At 36.3% G+C, this 19,657-nt stretch overlaps 1 protein-coding gene across 3 annotated transcripts in view; it reads left to right on the top strand.

The window, feature by feature from the left end:
* LOC109834141 (asparagine synthetase domain-containing protein 1-like) overlaps positions 2,138-19,657 on the top strand; it is a 30,103-nt gene continuing 12,583 nt past the window's right edge. The window contains exons 1-8 of one of the 3 annotated variants that reach the window (XM_020402061.1): positions 2,138-2,301; positions 3,401-3,524; positions 3,652-3,876; positions 5,032-5,234; positions 5,330-5,465; positions 10,683-10,924; positions 11,008-11,062; positions 11,142-11,224. In XM_020402061.1, coding sequence (XP_020257650.1) covers positions 2,203-2,301; positions 3,401-3,524; positions 3,652-3,876; positions 5,032-5,234; positions 5,330-5,465; positions 10,683-10,924; positions 11,008-11,062; positions 11,142-11,224 — 1,167 coding nt within the window. In that variant the 5' untranslated portion in view covers positions 2,138-2,202. The remainder of the gene's footprint in view (positions 2,302-3,400; positions 3,525-3,651; positions 3,877-5,031; positions 5,235-5,329; positions 5,466-10,682; positions 10,925-11,007; positions 11,063-11,141; positions 11,225-19,657) is intronic. The other 2 variants (XM_020402062.1, XM_020402063.1) reach the window with 2 other exon arrangements.

Raw genomic sequence — 19,657 nt, forward strand, 5'->3', positions numbered from 1 at the left:
TGGGAAAAATAAAAAGTTAATTTACCTTGATAGATGGATTCTCCCACCAACCTCAAATCCCTAAGATCAAAATAAAAATAAAGGGGAAATTTTACAATATTACTTATAATTAGAACTAATTGCCATGCATAATCGAAGAACTACATAAGCAATAAGAAACAAGAAACATAATTACTAAATCTAAAATATTTACCTACAAAATAAAACATTCCACATAAACTTAAGCATGCGACTTTCTTCATGATTAATGAGACGTGCTAATTTCCTTCTCCATTATGCATGCTTTCTAAAACATTATGATTTTTCTATTCACCCTCCATTTGCTACCTTTAAGGGTATTTATTGACTGAAAAATAAAAGCCATGACATAAGTCCACCAAAATCAGTAATCACCTGTGATCAATAATATTTCTGTAGAAAGTATCCTTTATAAAGTAAAAACTAATTGTAAAGGATAGCTATAGTAAAAAATCAACAAAAGCTAGAAAAGAAAGCCATGACTTCTTAGAAAAACTGTTAGATGAAACTTTAAAGAAAATGTATTGTATAGTAAGATGCCAAAACAGAAAGGCATATATCTGAAAGGTATATTCATGAGCCTTATCATTTTACTAGGATTTCCAATTGTTTGACATCTTCTACATAGTTAAATTTCCAACTAAACTATTTTGAAAATACATTGAAAGTTCTAGCTTCAAGACTTAGGTCACACACCGAAACTAAAGAATTATGCTAACAAAACAATTGTCTAGATACACAATTGTTCATCACACATCTAAACATTAATGTACGTGAATGAACAATTCACGAAGTAGCAAAAGATTGTGCACTCTGCTCGTCATCCCACTTTTCATTCTTAAGAAACCACTGCATCTGCTTTGTGTATCTGAATTAAACAAAACCAGATATTAGATGAACAAATATACTTCGGATATATATACTCTCACAGCTGTAAATGTTGTCATGTAGAGAGGTGAGCTGAAATGCAATGTTCCCATGTATTCTAAAAGAAAAATTAAATATATCTAATATATCACTTGGGCAAAAACATGAAAAAACTGTAGATTAAAGTAAAGTTCAAGTCTAAAACAAGTGCCAAACAAAAAGTCATGACTCAAAATTGATGTATGTATCAAGGTGAATGGTGAGAGTAGGTATCCGCATGATTGGCTCCTCGATTCTAACAAGTCTTTGGGAGTAGGATACTACATCTTCCTTCACTTATTTTACAATCACCCTTCCAGCAACTGCCAAGTCCCGATCGAATCAAGTGTGCCACAAACCACCACCGTATGTCTGCATTCCAACTTCAAGATAACATCCTTAACCTAAAGAAACAATGATGATTAGTTTCATCCAGATATCTTCCTTTCAATATTATTTTCTTAATATGGACATTTAATCAATGCTTTTAGAATTAGGGCTTGCAAACAAATGCACAAATTAGATTAAGCGCCATTAAAATTATTCAATCCTACCAGTTTTGGTATGTATTGAAGAGAGACACTTAACAAAGACCATCCCTTTATCAAAGCTCATAGAGTATAAAATTCCCATGTGGTTACGAATTTAAAACGGATTAAAAAGATACAGCTGTATGAGTCAAAGTTTTGGCCCATGAAAAGGGCTCCAACCTACAGAGGATATTGAGTGTAAACTATCCATAAAACCTCCCCACGACTTGGAGCTTTGATGCAGTGGAAGGTACCTTTAACAAAAGCAAGTGATCTGAAAGTAAATTGCTTGAACCAAAATTTTGTTTATTTTTCCCCCTGATTCCTTTGCTATTTTTTGTCTAGCGCATATACTTTACTAAATCATGTGACGCTGTCCAAATGACTGCATATTACACTCAAATGTCCAACAAATAAAACTTCTAATGTATTGTCAACTTTATAGTCTGCTTTTATCTTAATTTTCCATAATAAAGACACTGCCCAACTTAGCCATCTTTCTTTCTGCCTTATTTTTCCTAGCAATTAAATCATAACATTTTCCTTTCAAACATTAAAAATATTAGATATAGATATTTGTGCAAACAAACATGCCCTCAAGTGCTATGAACTGAGGGTTGTTAGTTGCAATAGAAAAGCATGTTCGAGGTGTTATATACAATTTACTAAACAAAACTCGAATCCTAGGGAGCGCGAGCAAGAGCTTTCCCGTTTCTAGGGTTTTTGGCGATCGAGAAAACGAGGAGATATGTGCGGTATCGCTTTGGTGCTTTCAGGAGTTCGGATCCTAGGATCCGATCTCCATAGCGAACCCAATGGCGGAGCTTCACATCCGACTGCTCAACAGGTCCTCTCACTCTCTCTCGAATTGGAATTCTTGATTCTTATGAGTTTTAGGTTTTGTTCTGGTAGAGTTTTAGTTGATCGATATTGCTTAGATGCGTACAAGTGCTAATTGTTCAGCAAAATGTTCAAACATTTGAAGTAGAAATCATCGCAGAGTAGGATAAAAAAGAGAACTTTGAGAGCACAGTTGAGAGAAATCATACTTGGAGAAGCTACTTCAAGTTCGATGTTGCACCTACAATCAAATTTGTCAGAAATTATTAGATGATGAGCAATCTAATACTCTGCTTCAGTCTCGGACTGGGATATGAGCCTATATTCTTGATTCTTAAGAGTTTTAGGGTTTACATGTCGTAGGTGTTGACTTGAAAGAAATTGTTTAAATTCAGAAAGGTCCAAAATTTTCAGCGAAAAGGTCAGACCTTTTAAGTTGAAATAATAGAAAGGAGGATGAAAGGGGTAGCTTCAAGAGCATAGTCAGGGAAAACCATAGTTGGAGAGACTACATTAAGTTTGATTTGACATAACATCCAACATAAATTTCATTGCAAATTCTTAACTGTAATTGCTGTAATGATTTATTGTGAGCATTATATTAAAAAAACGCACATACACTATACAGCAACTCCTAGTGAGATCTTCAATTTTTTTTTAATATAGTGTAATTGTCGTTTTTTTCCTGAGAGAAAACTACTGGAAATAGGTTGACAATTTTGTCGATTAAGAGAATATTGCTACTGTGACTGAGAAGAGGTAGAATAGGGTCCTAGTTTTACCTGTTTACTGTGGTTGAAACTACAGTTGCAGTGGCTAGATAATGCATAAGATCACTCTTTTTTTAAAGATTTTGTCAAACCTGAATTTTGGACTGGCTTGGTTTGGCCTAGTTCCTGTTATGAATGGATTTTTGCTTACAACTTAAAGTAAATTGTTGCTCCATGTAGAGCTTCAGAAAGCCAAAATTTTGTTTTGTATGTGACTGTAGCTATGGCTTGAATGGGCTTATATTGTGATTTGTGAGTTTATCAAATTTAGGAAAGTTAAGTAATGCTGACATAAATCTTTCGCTTTGACCTTTTTGAGAAACTAAAATTTTGCAGGTGGATGAACCGGTTCTATTACTAGATGATCTCAAAGCTTCCCTGCTAAGAAGAGGTCCTGATAGCATCGGTTCGAGAAAGATTCTGCTTCATCTAAAATGCAACAAATCTGATGGAAATGACGGTAACATTCTCACTTCTCATTTAAACAAATTATTTATTTGTTCTGATGCTTGTTGCTATTTATTCTTGTGTTCGATAGCCAATATTCAGATTTGATAGAAGTATCTCAGTTAACATAAATGATACAGATGAAAGAGGAGATAAGGAAGAAGATTTATGGTTGCAGGCTAAAGACAATTCAATGGAGTGCATTGTTTCTTCAGTAGAACCTTGCGCTACACAAGATGTTCGAAATCAACAAATGCCATCTGATGCAGAAATTGAGCTCGTTGGGGCCACATTACAACTTAGGGGAATACGCCGTGTATTCCAACCTTTGGAGGATGTTTCTAGAAATCTTCTTGTTTACAATGGTAATTTCTTTTATCCAATGTGATAAGAATTTTGTTATAGCTGTGAACTGGAATATTCTACATAATTTTACATGGTACGTAATTCCTTCCATTTGCCCTTTTTCTGCCTATCTCTTTTGATGATTTTGATCCCCCCCCCCTCTGAATTATGAAGTTCCTTCTTGCATATTGAATCATCCTCTATATTATACCATCACTTTGTCCCTAGTATCATTTCTTTGGGACTTAATTTTGGTCCTTTTTGAGATAGCCCCCCAAGTTTTAGAAATGTTACCTAAGCCCCTTAAGTTTGGTCACATAACCCCGCTAACTAACTCAATTAGATCTGACCCTGCACTTGAAAATCATGTGCGTCTAAATGATCAAAATGCCCATGATGGAAGAGACCCCTTCCAGATCCTTTTTAATAATTTTAAAGGTAACTTTGTCACAAATATGATTAGGATTAGATTAGAGATATAATTAATTTAAGTAATGATTTTTAGTTTAAATTAATTTAATAATGAGATTGTTAATTGTGTTTTAGTCATTTTTTCATTTCATCTAACACTGTTGAGGGATTATTTGAAAAAATTGAAAATGTTTGGGGGTTTTCTATAGCACTCCAGATTTGTGGGGGGTTAAGTTATATTTTAATGTTTAGGGGGGTTATCTCAAAATCAGCCAAACTTAAAGGGGATTTGTGAAATTTATCCTTTTAATCTCAGTCTTGTAAGCCAACATCTCAAGCATCATAGGAGTCTTTTGGTCCCTGGAAGTTAAAATGCTGCAACAAGTAAACAATGTAATGCGGCAAGGTTTTTATCTTTTTTGGATGGAAATACAAATACTGAGCATTTCTGTATATGTGGAATTAAGCAAAGTTCTCATAATAATAATGAATGCAAGAAGTTCATACTCTAGCACTACACCATGTGTTAAGAACTGGAAGTTGGTGTATATGGCTTGTTAAACTTCTTTCATCTTAAGGAATCATCGATTGTTAGGTTTGTGCTGTATAATTCTGTGCAGAGGAGCTTTGCTGGAATTGGAGATAAGAGTTGGTCTTTTTTCGCATTGTGTTACTGATAGTTTGAGCAGTTTCTAACAAGTTGCTTGAAATATTCTCTTCGATAATTCATGTGGCATTTATCATTGTGAAAATATTATCTGAAGGTGAAATATTTGGGGGGATTCATGTCGCCGACCGCTTTAATGATGGTCAAGCTCTTTTGGATGAATTGGGAAACTGTTGTTCCTGTGGATTTCATGAAGTCGATCCGCTTGAAAGATTTTTCTGTTGCAATGCCAAAGGGAAGAAGTCTGTTCCAGAGATTCTTTCAACCATAAGAGGCCCATGGGCTTTAATATACTGGCAGGTACTTCAGTTATCTTCTATTATCATTTTCTAGATACAATCTTACTGCATAATCTGAGATATTTCTGTCTCTGCATTAAAATCTTTAACCTTTAGGAAGAGTCAAATACCATATGGTTTGGTCGAGATGCATTCGGAAGACGAAGCTTGCTTGTTCATTGGCCAACATTTGATGACTCAAGATTTGTTCTCTCTTCTGTATCAGCGCTTTCTTCAGTCAGGAATGATTCTGGTATAGAATTGAACTTGAACATTTTAACTTCTTTCCGTTGGTTTTTCACTTTTGCTGCAACTCTAACATGTTCAGAGAAAATTTTCCATCGTTCATAAATAACTTTGTGGCAGTTATTGAAATGCAGATATCATTTCAGAAAAAAAAAAGAAAAAGAAAAAGAAAAAAAAGAGAAAGAAAGAAAAATGAAAGAAAAATTTACTTCATAATATCAATGATTAGGTAGAAATCCATTTGGAAGCGGAAACTTTGGTTCTTTGGCAACCATTTGCTGATTCATTATCGGTTATCTTGTGTACTTCCATCTTTATTGAATATCTAAGGCGGTATTCATGTCAAATTGGTTGAAATCAAATATATTATTTTGGATTTGTTATTCTGTAATCAAGTATACTATCATTCATTTGGAGGAATCTTACTTTAGTTCTGATCCAGCACCAGCAGTTCTTTGAATTAATAATAAAAGGAAGATATTTTATTTCCTAGTTTTTAATCATGGATTCTATTGGTCAGATAGATTATGCATACAGGAGGGTCAGTATGGTAAAAGGGCAAATAGTTTACTGAAGCAATTTCATATATTTGCTAATTATAAATATCCCAATACTCTAGGAAGAGAGATCTTTTATTGAACGCTATAAATAAGTATGAGCAATTTTGAACTGGTGGAGACATGGGGGAGATGATGCTTGTTATCTCCTTTTCTTTCTTTGTACTCAGTTCAAATTTGTTCAAAGTGAGACATGAATCAACTTTGGTCTAGGATTTACATTGTAAACTATAGTTTGTTAGGTGTAAACTGAGTGAGGTTTAATTCAATGAGCTTATCTCCTATGTTACATGATACGGGTGTGAGTGGGAATACAGGACACATCAAATTTGTAAAAGGTTGGATAGGGGACACAACTATATATATATACAGACACATATATAGATATGTATGTATGTATGTATGAGGAATATGAGTATGCTTGGTAGCAAGCACAAACTTGACACTTGGTAGTGATGTGGCTCATTCCCGTCCACTTATTTAAGGGGAGGACCACATTCACATAGGTGCACATGAGTTAAATAATTAAAGGGTGATTATTTTCAAGTGGGGATCATTTCAATGAGTGGCTCATTCTCATCCATGCTTCTCTCTCTCTCTCTCTCCCTCTAACTATATATATATTATATATATACATATATATATATATACACACACACACATACATACATACATATACATATACTTGGTACCAAGCATATTCATTCTTCTCTCTCTCTCTCTCTCTCTCTCCCTATATATATATTTAAATTAATAAATCAACACAATATGGATTTTGTTTTTTTCATAAATGATATGAAAACTAAAATTTCTATAACATTTTTATGTTTCATTGTTAAGTAGACTACTCATTGGGAATCTGCTACTTTTTTTAACTAGATATACAAGCAATTCCTTAAAATTGTACTTCTAAATTGGGTATAGGCTGAAACGAACCCGACCCATGTCAAGCAAGTTGCAGGTTTTGGATGTGAAGTGTATACACATCCAAGAAGTGTATGACAAGTTTTTAAAAAAAAAATTAAAACATGTATTAGATAATTGAGTATATGTCTTAATAAATGTATGCATGTCCAAGGTGTGTCCAAGAAGTGTTGGAGTTGGACACGTGTTGGGTAACCTAGCTTATATCAATGTGGTTAGAAATATTATCATTTATTTTGGACCTGTCTTAGTCCTTGTTTTCCTATTTTAGGTTGTCGTGGCTGGAGTTATACTGGTTGAATTCTGTTTATCCCTGCTAGTATTAAGCAAACTAGAAGAATTGATTTTACATTATTCTGATACGTAATTTCTGCTATGCTGCAAGTTTACTAGATTACAACTTGGAATGTTATTACTTACTACTTACTAGTATATCACAACCTGGTGCCTATTACCGATGGTCAAGTTGGCGGTCGTCCTCTTTGGACCTTGAAGGGCTTACTGGAAGTTATTTTGATAGAAAGAAGATAAAGGAATTTTTTTTCATAACTCCAAGCGAGAACATATAACTAGGGAGAAAGAGGGGTCATGGGGGAGACAACTAAGAAAATAAAGGGAGGGATCTGGATTGGCTAGGAGTCTCCAAAAAAGAAAGGTGGAATAAGTGAGCATGCTATTGCAAACAGGACCCACAGCAGGAAGCAAAGAGCCACAGCTATAGATGTTGGTTTGGGCTTAATATAAGAGTTTGATTAATGAATTGGTTTATGACCTGATTAGTTTGGACTTCTGTTCAAGTGACATTTGACAGATATGCAGCTTTGGGCTCTTGTTAATGGATTGGATTGGTCATGGAATTGCTTGGTCAGCTTATAGGATCTTCTTGATCTTAAACACATTCATCCAAGTTGGCATCTAATCTTGTTACGGAATAGTGCATTTCCCTTCTATTGACCTTCGAATGATAAATTATACGTTTATCTTTTATATCCTTTTAGGATTGGCGTTACATGCTCTTACTTCCTGCATAGTGGAGTAAGATATTAGTGTTGAAAGTTATACTGTCGAAGCTGTAAGGCATTTAATTTGATAGTATTGGGCAATAGTTTGCAAGCTAAACGTGCTGTAGAGTTATATGGGAAATTTAAAACTGATGCCAATGCCACTGTCACTAAGCAAAACATATAAATGTGTGCTTCTGTGATTTTGTGACAAACTATCTGCATATTTATATTCTGCATCTCTTTGATCATTTATATTATTATTTTACTGATTTAGTTATGATGATTATTCAACTACACTTTATTTAATATACAGCAGTTATATGACTATTTGTAAAAGTCTATATTATTGTTGAAAAGAACCTGATATGCTTTAAATGTTATGTAACTCGTTATGTTGCGTTATGCAACCTGACATGCTTTAAATGTTACGTAACCTTATAACTCTATGTTATTACAATATAATATGTGTTACTTCAATATGATTTACATTATTTCAAGATAACATGCTAACTTAAGTTATTTCAATATGAGTTCTAGACAAGGGCAAATCTATCTACATGCCTGGGGGTAGAAATTTTCAAATTACCATGTACACCATTGTATTGTTTACAATTTGCGTTCCAAGAAATTTAAAAAATTGCCACCCCGACTTACCTAAAAATTAGTCCAGTGGAAAGTAAATAATAATAAATTTAAATTTAAATTTATTAAGAAAGTAAAAGCTCATTTAAATTTCCAACAACTAGGTTAAATGTACCGGAACACTAGAAATCCAAGACTACAACATTAGAAATCCAAAATTCCAAAACCAAAAAGTTAAAAAAATAATACTAAAATCCAAAACCCATTACACTTTTCTTGCACCCCCCCCCTCTCTCTCTCTCATTTCTTAATATTCTAGCAATCCTAATTTTGACTGAACCATAAGTTCGTCCTACGCTCAACTAGACCCTACTCGCACCCGCCGTTGTCCAGAGATCTGCACGGACCCATTGTTGCTGCCCATAATATCCTACACCTTGATCTCTTTTCTCTGACCATCCTCTCCTCAACTTCTCACCAAGTGTCTAGTGTTTTTTGTTTGGATAGTGTTTGTAAAGAGTTAATGTTCTACTCAATTAATAGTTCACACATTCCCATGTTTTCATCTATAAATTTTGGGCACAACTAAAAATTTTAATATATCAAGAATGCAATGCAATAAATTAGTTTTGTTTTCCAAATAGTTTATTCAATTTTACTAAAAATTTCAAACATATTAAAGTGTATTAAGTGCATTTCCATTGGGTACTATTGTTTTATAATATTATATTTTTATTTTTTAGATAAATAGATATTTGTTGCCCCCCAACATAAGAAAAATTTTATGGATCCGCCGGTGGTTCTAGAGACTTGAGGATATATCATTTCTTAAAACTTAAAGTAGTTAAGTAATTATGTTTGATCTATTTGTTAAGCCTTCACTTGTTTTGGTGACATCATTATATGATTATGAAATTATGAATAATAAAACGAATGTAATTATGAATGAGCTATAAATTTATGATTATATATTTGAGTATTCGATTATGACACTTCCTAGTAAATGTATACAACTTGTGATAAAATAAACAAGTTCTATTTACATATTTTTGTATTATGATGTTTTACTCCAAATTCTTAAAATTATTATGAACATCTTTTATATTTTTTTAACATTAAACAGTAAGAAAATATTCTGTTCCTAATTGTGACATTTATAACTATTAAAGTAATCATGAATAGTGTGTACTTATTGAATATGTAAATAACAAATAATCAAAATAACCTATGTTATAAGTTACGTTTTTTTGTGTTTTTTCTTTTACCCCTAATAGGAGGTAGAGTGTTACATTATGCGTTATTATTTTTCAACATTGGTTTATATCGGTCCTTGCTTGTTAGAAATATGTAAATGGTCTACATCATGTACATAATAAATGTTTTTTGGGTTCATTTTGAATAGACCCCTGTACTATCGGCTATAACCGATTCGCGGATAGATCCCCGTTAAGTTTTATCGGTACTAGTTTGCCCAAGCTTAGTGAACTTTTTCGACTCATTTAAGAATTAAAATTTTTTTAAAGCAATTGAGGGTCTATCCTTACCAATATAACTACAAGGGAATTCACTGTTTTAAAAAACCTCCGCCTAGTCCGCTTAGGCGTACGCCTAGACCTAGGCGATACCTAGGCCGCCTAACTAGCGCCTAGCGCCTAGGCGGTATTTAGGCTGCCCACCTAGATTTTACGAGTGTTTAGGGGAGTATTGTCTGCTTACGTAGATTGCACCCTGTAGGCCTTGATTGTGATTTTATGTGTCGTAGCCTACACGTCCTCCAAACTCCATTAACCTCCAAATATGAACATCTCCACTACCTCCTCCGACCTTCAGCAAAACCTCATCGACCACCACTTAAATGAAGAAAGAAAAAAACGCCCAGAAACCGCTTAGGCGCCCGCCTAGGCGACTAAGCGCTGGGCGCCAAGTCCGACGCCTAGAAGCGCCCAGCGTTTAATGTAACATTGCAAGGGATCTATCCGCTACCTCAAACTTTTTTGACTCCTTTAAGAGTGAAAAAACCTCAGCGGTGTATATTCGCAATCAAATAGAACTACAGGGGGTCTATCCTCGATTGGGCAAAGTATAGGGGGTCTGTTCACAATTAATTCATGTATTTTTTAAATATAATTTATGCATGCTTTATGGTGCATGAAACAGACTCTGAACTTGCAGTATCGGCACACAGTCATATCTACTGGGAGGAGCTTCCTTGTGGGATATACAGTGTTAATTTAAAAGCCTCAGGAGAAAATAACCTGTGTATAAAGGAAAAAATATTTGGCCAAGTTGTGAGGCATGGATGGGCTGATTCTCTACTGAACAGGCTTACTGAATGGGAGAGAACTAATGTTGAACCCAGTGCAGAAGAATTGTCTTTGCATAAGCTTTCATTTCGAAAGGTAAATAGGTAGCTACCTTATTTTCAAGTTGTTCTCAAAGGCTGTTTAATGCTATAGCTAACTTGGCACTTTTTGTTGACCAGACAGAACTTCAGTCAAAAGCAAAAGGGTATTTAATGGAGACTTGCAAACTATCAGGTTAAACACCTTAGATATACCATCTTTGAAAATAAAATTGTAATGATCAAGTCTCCATAAATTTTTTGTTCTTTTGCAGGTTGTATGCAGCCGGCTCAAAAGGTACTCTTTGCGCTAAAAGAATCTGTTCTGCGACGTACTGCTATAAACTCTGTTTTAGAGGTATGTACTTTGTAACCTTTCTCACTTTAATGTTAATGGTGCCTGCTGTTTAATTATCAGAAATTAGTAAAACTTGCAGATAGTGTAGTTGGTTTGCTGAAATTTTTGTTATGTCGGTGGTCCTACTTGATCCAAGTTTTGTGGCACAACTAACAATTTCATGCAGCCTTTTCATAAAATCATTGCTGCAAACAGGGTAATGCTCTTTTAAAGATTTAAGATTAGGAACAGCCTTAGTGGAAAGAAGGATAACTGCATATAACTCCCTCATCTTTATCTCCAGTAGCGCCTATCAGCCCCCAAGCCCCCAACTCATTTATTAGCACTTATCACCCTGGGGTCTGCCATTCGCTTGCCAGAACATTCCTCCTAAAGGCCAACTCAAGGGATGATAACTGCTTATAAATAAGTTGAAGGCTGATGGTGCTACTGAAGATCTAGATGATGTGGTTATATAAAGTTTACTTGGAAAAAAATGGGAAGAAAGTAAGACAGAAAGGAAAATGATCCCTAAATAAAATAATTACTGCGAAATGATTTGGTTACATGGTTATGTTCCTCTTGGTTTTTGTCTGGAAACTCAATCTGTTCATCAAGAAAAGTGCAAGATTGGCATTATTTGTGAAATGAGAATATGTATACTCCTCTCTGTTCCATTTGCATTTCGCGATTTACAGGTTCCCACTCTACTTCGTTTGTGCTATGATCTCTCAGACATGTAGGATTAAACATGCTGGAATTGGGAAGTCATTGAAGTGGTATATTTTGATGAGATGCATTTTCTAAAATCAGATACCTTTTAAAAATTCATATATAAACGGTAAGCTAAGAAAATAATAACCTTCACATAGTAGATGTGTTATTTGCAAACATGATGTGCTTAAATGAAAAATATTCAAACCAACACCAAGATTATAAAGCTTTACCTCTATATTATAAAATTGGGAAAAGGAGGGTTGGTGTATCACGCACTAACTCCTTGCTGGTGGGTGATGATGCGTCAAGCATTTGGACCCCAACTTACAATCTAAATATATTATACTTTGCAAAAAAGTCCATTTCAAGAAAATACTGTACCCCTACTTAAACCCGTTCATCTTCCTCCACATCCTCTCTGTCCAAGCCTAAAAACTCCAAATCGTCCTCCCCTCCTGAACTCAACTGTCTCTCTATCTTGTATCCTCACACTTCCACTACAGAGTCTCCCTCAGCCCTCCCTCATTTGTGAAATGGGATTAAACTTTGTTGATAATAGTGTATTGTAGTGGGTTTTAGTCCCACATTGGTTGTGAGAACACACCTCACCCTCCTCTACTTGTACAAATATATGTGTACACTCAATATTCAACTCAAGAAAAATTTACCCAAAACTCTCTCTTACTTTATCATCATGGTATCATAGCTAGGGTTACTATTTTCCTTTCAATAAAATTTATTTTTTAACGCTTATGTGTTCTTTTGCCAAAATCTTGGCCTTGCTGTTTTACAGTCGTTTTAACGTTTTTTTGCGTTCCTCTGCTAGATTTTTGGTCTTGTCGCTTTGCGGCCTCTTAACGTATTTCACGTTATCGTTTAACCTTCGGGTTCTATTTTAATCTTCGGGGTTATATTTTAAACCTTCGGGTTTTATTCTAACATTCGGGCTCTATTATAAAGATTCGGGTTCTATTTTAACGGCATTGCCGTTTTAAGACCGTCTCTCGGTCTCAAATTAACGGCATCGTCGTTTCAAATCGTCTCTCGGTCTCAAACGAACGGTATTGTCGTTTCGCAGTCAGTCACGGCATCGCCGTTTCAATCCATCTCGACGTCTTAACGTCTCAACATCCGCGTTGTTCCGTTGTAGGTCTTAACGTCTCGACATTGTAATTATGGCTCCTTCAAAGAAGATTCCCAAATCACATTTGCCCCTCAATGATCAAAGTGACTGGGCAATATAGTCCACCATTGTCACCAATGTCTTGCGTGGCGCTGGTTTGTTTGATCATCTCATCAGTACGGGACTAGTTCTATCGTCCATCAACACTGTTGCTTCATCCAGTACTATTACATTTGACAGTGATGATGTCGATCTTCAGATCGCTCGTGCTTTCTATGTCAAGGAGCGTTTTACCGAGTGCTCTGGTGCACGAGAAACATAACTTCTGCAACACATTGCTCTACAACGTAAATGTAGTTCCTCTCTGCAGTCTCATTTTGGACAAATACAAGCTTTTTGGACAGAATTACGCTCCATGCTTCCTGAACGTAATTCCACATATGAAGACTGGCTAGCCTGGTATGACGGCGTGAGGTTCATTAACTTTTTCAGTCCCTTCCTAAACATTCAACTATGGCTGATCAACTACTTCATCAGTCTCAATTTTCGACTTTGGCCTCAGTTATAGGATCTCTCACTGCTTATGAGACCCGACAGCAGACAACACGACTCAATTTGTTAATAGACACTCCTACCTCTTCATCCGAGACTGTTCTGTCTGTACCTGTTACTGCTCCTGTTATGAATCATACTTTTCTATAGGCTCCCTCTCCACAGGTTCGATCTAAGTTTTTTTGTAAATATTACAAGAAGGAAGGACTCCGCATTGAGACATGCTTCAAGCTTCATCCTAAGTTACGTTCCTCAAGTACTAGCCGTGATCGGCGACCCCCTCAGTCTCAACCCTCTCGTACATCAGGATTGTTGGCCAATGCTATACCTTTTACTACTTCAGACTACTATTCAAGCTATTGAAAGTCTTCGCCGTCAACTTAATGCTTTTCAGCATATCACCTCTACATCCGCCGCACAACTCTCTGGTATGCATTTTGTTGGTTCTTCAGTTAATCCTTCGGTGTCTGGTATGAATGATCTCTGGATTTTTAACTCTGCCTGTTCCTTTTATATGACTTGTAATGCCTCACTTTTATCCTCTGTCTTCACTTCATCTTCTTTTTCCCCTATATACACAGCTGCTGGACAACCATTGTTCGTCACTCAGTATTGCTCTATTATCCCACAAAATGATCCATCTGGTCGTCTAACACTTAGTCCCGTCTATGTGGCTCCTCAACTGTGCTTGAATTTAATTTCTATTAGCTCTTTATGTATGACTAGTCTGCTTGTCTCATTTTTTTCTGATACTTATCTTGTGCAGGATCCATAGACGGGCAAGACGATTGGGGCGGGTCGTAGGAGGCACAAGCTGTATTTTCTGGAATATTTTCACCTTTCAGAGTCCATACGTCCACGTTCTCTTGTTGTTTCTGTTTATTCGTCAAAATCCTCTACCTCGCTTCCTACCAATTTGTGGTATAGACGACTTGGTCGTGTGTCTAATAAAATACTGGTCATGTATCATCTAGTTCTAATATTAAGTCATGTACTAGTTGTAAATTAGCTAAATTCACTGTTTTACCATTTAAAATGAGTATATCTAAGCACTGTTATAAATAACGGTAAATAGCCCCGCAATAGCGACGTTAATAGCGTTAGCGGTCCCTTCCCGCTACGTTATCGCCCGCTACACTATCGCGTAATAGCGATGAAATATTACGGAATATGTCTATTCGTAAAAATGATCAATAGTGTGTCATAATAGTAAATAGTAAGTGACTGCATTCGAAATTTGCTTTTTGATTGCTATTTAAAAGCGGTTTGAGGCTTATTTTTTTAAAAATTAAACTCAACCATTGATCATTACATTCCACCATCTCCTGTGATTTTTAGCATACTCCTGTCACCTCTCATAGCCTCTGACACCTACATTGATACTTTCTCTCACCTCCTTCACCGTGAGCTCCTCTTAGGACAGTCCTGTCACCGCTAAGCTCTTCTTCTCGAAGACGATTTTTTGACTCCTCCAGTCATCTTCGGTATTACGTTATGGTTATATGTCTATTGTCTCTTTAAATTATCCAATATGTACTTTTATATTTCTTAGATTTTTCTTTAATTTTTCTTTTTTAGTATTTATACATATCTAAATTAGACCGTTATTTAACTTTACGTTTTTACCGTTATTTTATCACAATATCCGAAATAGCCTTAACGATGCCTCACCGCTACGCGACGCTATCCGCTATCGATAACCTTGCATCTAAATCTACTTCTTTATTTGATTTAGTGCATTCTGATATTTGGGGGCCAGCTCCTCTGCCCTATTCATCTGGCTACTTATATTATGTTAGTTTTATCGACGATTTCTCTCGTTTTACATGGGTTTACCTACTTAAGAATCGCTCTGACGTACTTACTGCTTATCAAGCTTTCACTGTTATGATCTTCACTCAATGACAATCTCGTATTAAAGTTTTTCGTTCTGACTATGCCAAAGAATACCTATTCTCTACCATGCACTCTATCATGTCCTCTCATAGGACTATCTTTCAACAGTCATGTTCCTACATTCATGAGCAAAATGATATTGCTGAACGCAAACATCGTCATATCCTCGATACCGTTCGATCTATGCACATTTCTTACTTTGTTCCTCGTCGTTTTTGGGCTGAGGCCATTCTCACTGCTACTCATGTCATTAATATCACTCTATCTAGCTTTTTTTTCGGTGCTACTCCTTATAGGCGTGTTTATACTCATCCTCCTCGTTATGACCCGGTCCACGTTTTTTGTTGTCGTTATTTTGTTTTTCTGTCATCTCATCAACGTGATAAATTGTCTCCCAGAGCTGTTTCTTGTGTCTATTTAGGAATTAGTTCGGAACATCGAGGTTATCGTTGTTATGATCCTGCAACTCGTCAAGTTCATATATCTCGTCACGTTCAGTTCGAAGAGGATTCTCCATATTATTCTGCTTCTGATGAATTTAATTTCCTCCATTCTTCTGATCATGCTTGCCCATCAGCTGCATCACCCACTTCTTCACCTTAGTTTTCCTTTCGAGATCTTCCTGACATCTCTCCATCTCCTTCTGTTGGCTCTTCCTCATCTGAGCCTTCTCTTACACCATTTGATCCTTATCCAGTGGACACAACTCTCACTCCTGAACATACTGTTGATGTCCACGCACTTGCGTCAGCATCTCCCCCGCCTGAGGTTCCTCTTGCTCTTCATCGAGGCAAACGCCCACATGTCATGTCTGCCCGTTATGCTTCAGTTACTTCCTATTCACCTATCTTTCATAACTTTTTTCTTGTTCATACTATCGTTGATCCAAAGTCCTTTCAAGAGGCAGTTCAAATTTCAGAGTGGCGATAGGCTATGACTGAGGAATTACAAGCCTTTCAGCAAACTCATACCTGAGATGTTGTTTCTTGTCCTCCTGGGATCTCTTTTGTTGGCAGTAGATGAGTTTATAAGGTCAAGTTTCGTCTTGATGGCACAATTGAACGTCGGAAAGCTCATTTAGTGGCTTGAGGTTTTACTCAGCAACAATGTATTGATTATAAGGGGATCTTTGCTCTTGTTGCTCAAATATCCATTGTTTGTATTCTCATTGCGGTCGTTGCTGCTCATCGTTGGTCCTTATATCAGATAGATGTCAAAAATACTTTTTTTCATGGCTCTTTATCTGAAACAGTATATATGCAATCGCCTCCAATATTCCTCCGGGATATGTATGTCTTATGGTCTCAAGCAGACACCCTACGCTTGGTTTGAGTATTTTCGTGATGTCGTGCTCAAGACGGGTTTTATGAAAAATCATCAAGATGCTTCTTCGTTTGTTCGCATTACATCGCGTGGAAGAGTTTTATTACTCATCTATGTAGATGATATGATCATTACAGCTGATGATGTGGTTGGTATACAGTACGCAAACTCTCAGTTGCAACAACAATTCCACATGAAGGATCTTGGATCTCTTCAGTATTTTTTTGGTCTAGAATTTTCTTAAGGCTCGCGGGGTGTACTACTGTCTCAACAGAAGTATCTCTCGGATATTCTAGATCGAGCTGAGCTAACTGATGATGCAACTGTCGATACTCTACTCTAACAAAATATCAAATTTCGCTCTACTGATGATAAGCCTCTATCTGATCCTACCCGATATCGACATCTTATTAGCCAGTTGGTCTATCTGTGCATCTCTCGATCAGATATCTCTCATGCTATTGGCATTATCAGTCAATTTGTTAGTGTCCACGTTCTGTACACTATGCTATCTTGTTACGGATTTTTCGGTATCTCCGGGGTACTAACACTCACTTTCTTTTGTTTCCTGCTACATCTAAGTTAGAGCTTTGTGCATATTCTGATGTTGATTTGGTTGATGATTCCACTATCCGAAAGTCTACCACATGTTATTGTATATTTCTTGGTTATTTTCTTATTTCCTGTCGGAGTAAAAAACAAGATGTTATTGCTCTTTTCAGTACCGAGACAGAGTATCGTGCAATGTCCAGATTATTCATCTTCGTCGCCTTCTCAGTGATTTCGGTATTTCTGTTACGACTCTTACTCCTCTCTCTCTACTGTTGTGATAATAAGAGTGTCATCCAGATTGCTAATAATCCAGTATTTTATAAGAGGACCAAACATATTGGGATCGACGCTCATTTTGTCCGTCAACAAGTTATCAAGGACAAGACAATTCTACTTACTCATGTCTCATCCGCTAGGGGTGTGCAAACGGTCGGTTCGGTTCGGTTTTTATCAAATTTTGAATAACCAAACCGAACCGCCCATTATTCAAAACCGAACCGAACCATTGCAAGTCGGTTCGGTGCGGTTCGGTTCGGTTCGATTTGTTCGGTTCCATGAAATGAACAAAGTATGCACAGCTTCAAGCCTTCAATACCATCTTAGACTGTCAGACTGAAGACAAAAAGGAAACATGCAAGTATTCTTAAATTACACATAAAACAAAAGTCATAAAATGAACATCAACACCAACACTAGTCTTATTATAGTTTCAAAGAGTTTATCATCCACTAGCTGGATACCTCTCTAGCCCACACAAAAGTACAAAACACAACTAATTATACTGCTGCTGCTTCTTCTTATGATGCTGAATTTAGAGCTCTGGCTTCGGTAAGAAGAGGCACCAACCACCAACTTGCCTTTGTAGTACCTTGCAGCAACACCTGTTTAAGATCATAGTATTCAAGAGTCAACAATACATGCATCAGGAGCAACCCCCCGAAATAAAAGACCAGAAAAGGTTTTAACACATAGACCCCTATGCTATTACCACAAATGCAGTAACACGTATAAGACCAAGTGACCTCATGTCAAAGGTGTTTGCCTCATAATTCCATTGGCTGCATGTGCAGGTTAACATTCTATTTTTCAAGTTCATTCAGCTTTTCTCAAATCAAATATCTGTAAAATCAAACCATATATTCAGCTTTTCAAGTTCATTCAGCTTTTCTCAAGTATCTATATGTTCAAAGGGTACTCAAATAAAGTTTGTTGTGTACTATATTGCATAAGTTGCATCTGTTATATATTCATGCTCTGCAGATACATGTAAACTAAAATGGTCTGAAATTCGTGCAAGAGAACAAAGGTTATATACTTCAATACCATCTACAACATTTTGAAAGCAAGGATCAATACCATTTGAATGCTTGCCCAAATAGAAACAATTATTACCTGTGTTCTTCAAGCTCTTACAAATCTGTGATTGTCGGTTCAATTGAAAGCTTACCCAAATCTGAAAGGTAAACAAATAAAAAATTAATAAAAAAATCAAATCATTTAACATACAAAAACATAAATGGTAAATACCTATGTCTAACTTCTCAAGAGCATCCAAATCTTCTTCAAAGCAAATTTTACTTGAACCCGGCGTCGGCCATGAAGACAATAATGAGTGATGAGTAGCTTCTGTAAGAACAGTATGCAAATCATTTATACAAGATTAATGTCTTCCCTAGAACAACAAAAACTTAAAACGAGAAATTAAGGTAAAAGAGATTACACCCCCATTCTACATCATCAAATTGAACACACATCTAATCAGAGACAGAGAATGTTAATTGTGGGACGAACAGGAGATTAGACTACAATCCTTCAATTGATTACCAGAAATCACGATTCACGCTAGCCAATTAAGCATCGATCCTCTTTTGAGGAGGTATCCCCTTCCTTAGTGGCCATGAGAACAAAATTAAAATGGGGAAATAGCTAGAGCAAATGAGGAGATGCAGAAATCGTAACAGACGGATGGAAGTCTAATTGAGCTAAAATAAATAGCAAGTCTAATTGAGCTAAAAGAAATTAAGATAAAAAATTACAGAAAGAGGAAATAGAAAGGGGAAATAGCAAGTCTAATTGAGCTAAAATAAATTAAGATAAAAGAAATTAAGAACACAACTGAAGATGGAGAAACGCTAACCAGACGGAAGGCGTTGACGGAAGTTGGAGCGGTGGTGGTGGCTGGATCTCAACAGATCTTGAGGTTGGAGACGGAGACGAAGACGGAGGGAAAAACGACGGAGACGGAGTAATCGGCGTTGGAGACGAAGACTTAGGGCGGTGACGGAGACGGA

Source organism: Asparagus officinalis, chromosome 3 (assembly GCF_001876935.1).
Source record: "Asparagus officinalis chromosome 3, Aspof.V1, whole genome shotgun sequence".
Lineage (NCBI taxonomy): Eukaryota > Viridiplantae > Streptophyta > Magnoliopsida > Asparagales > Asparagaceae > Asparagus > Asparagus officinalis.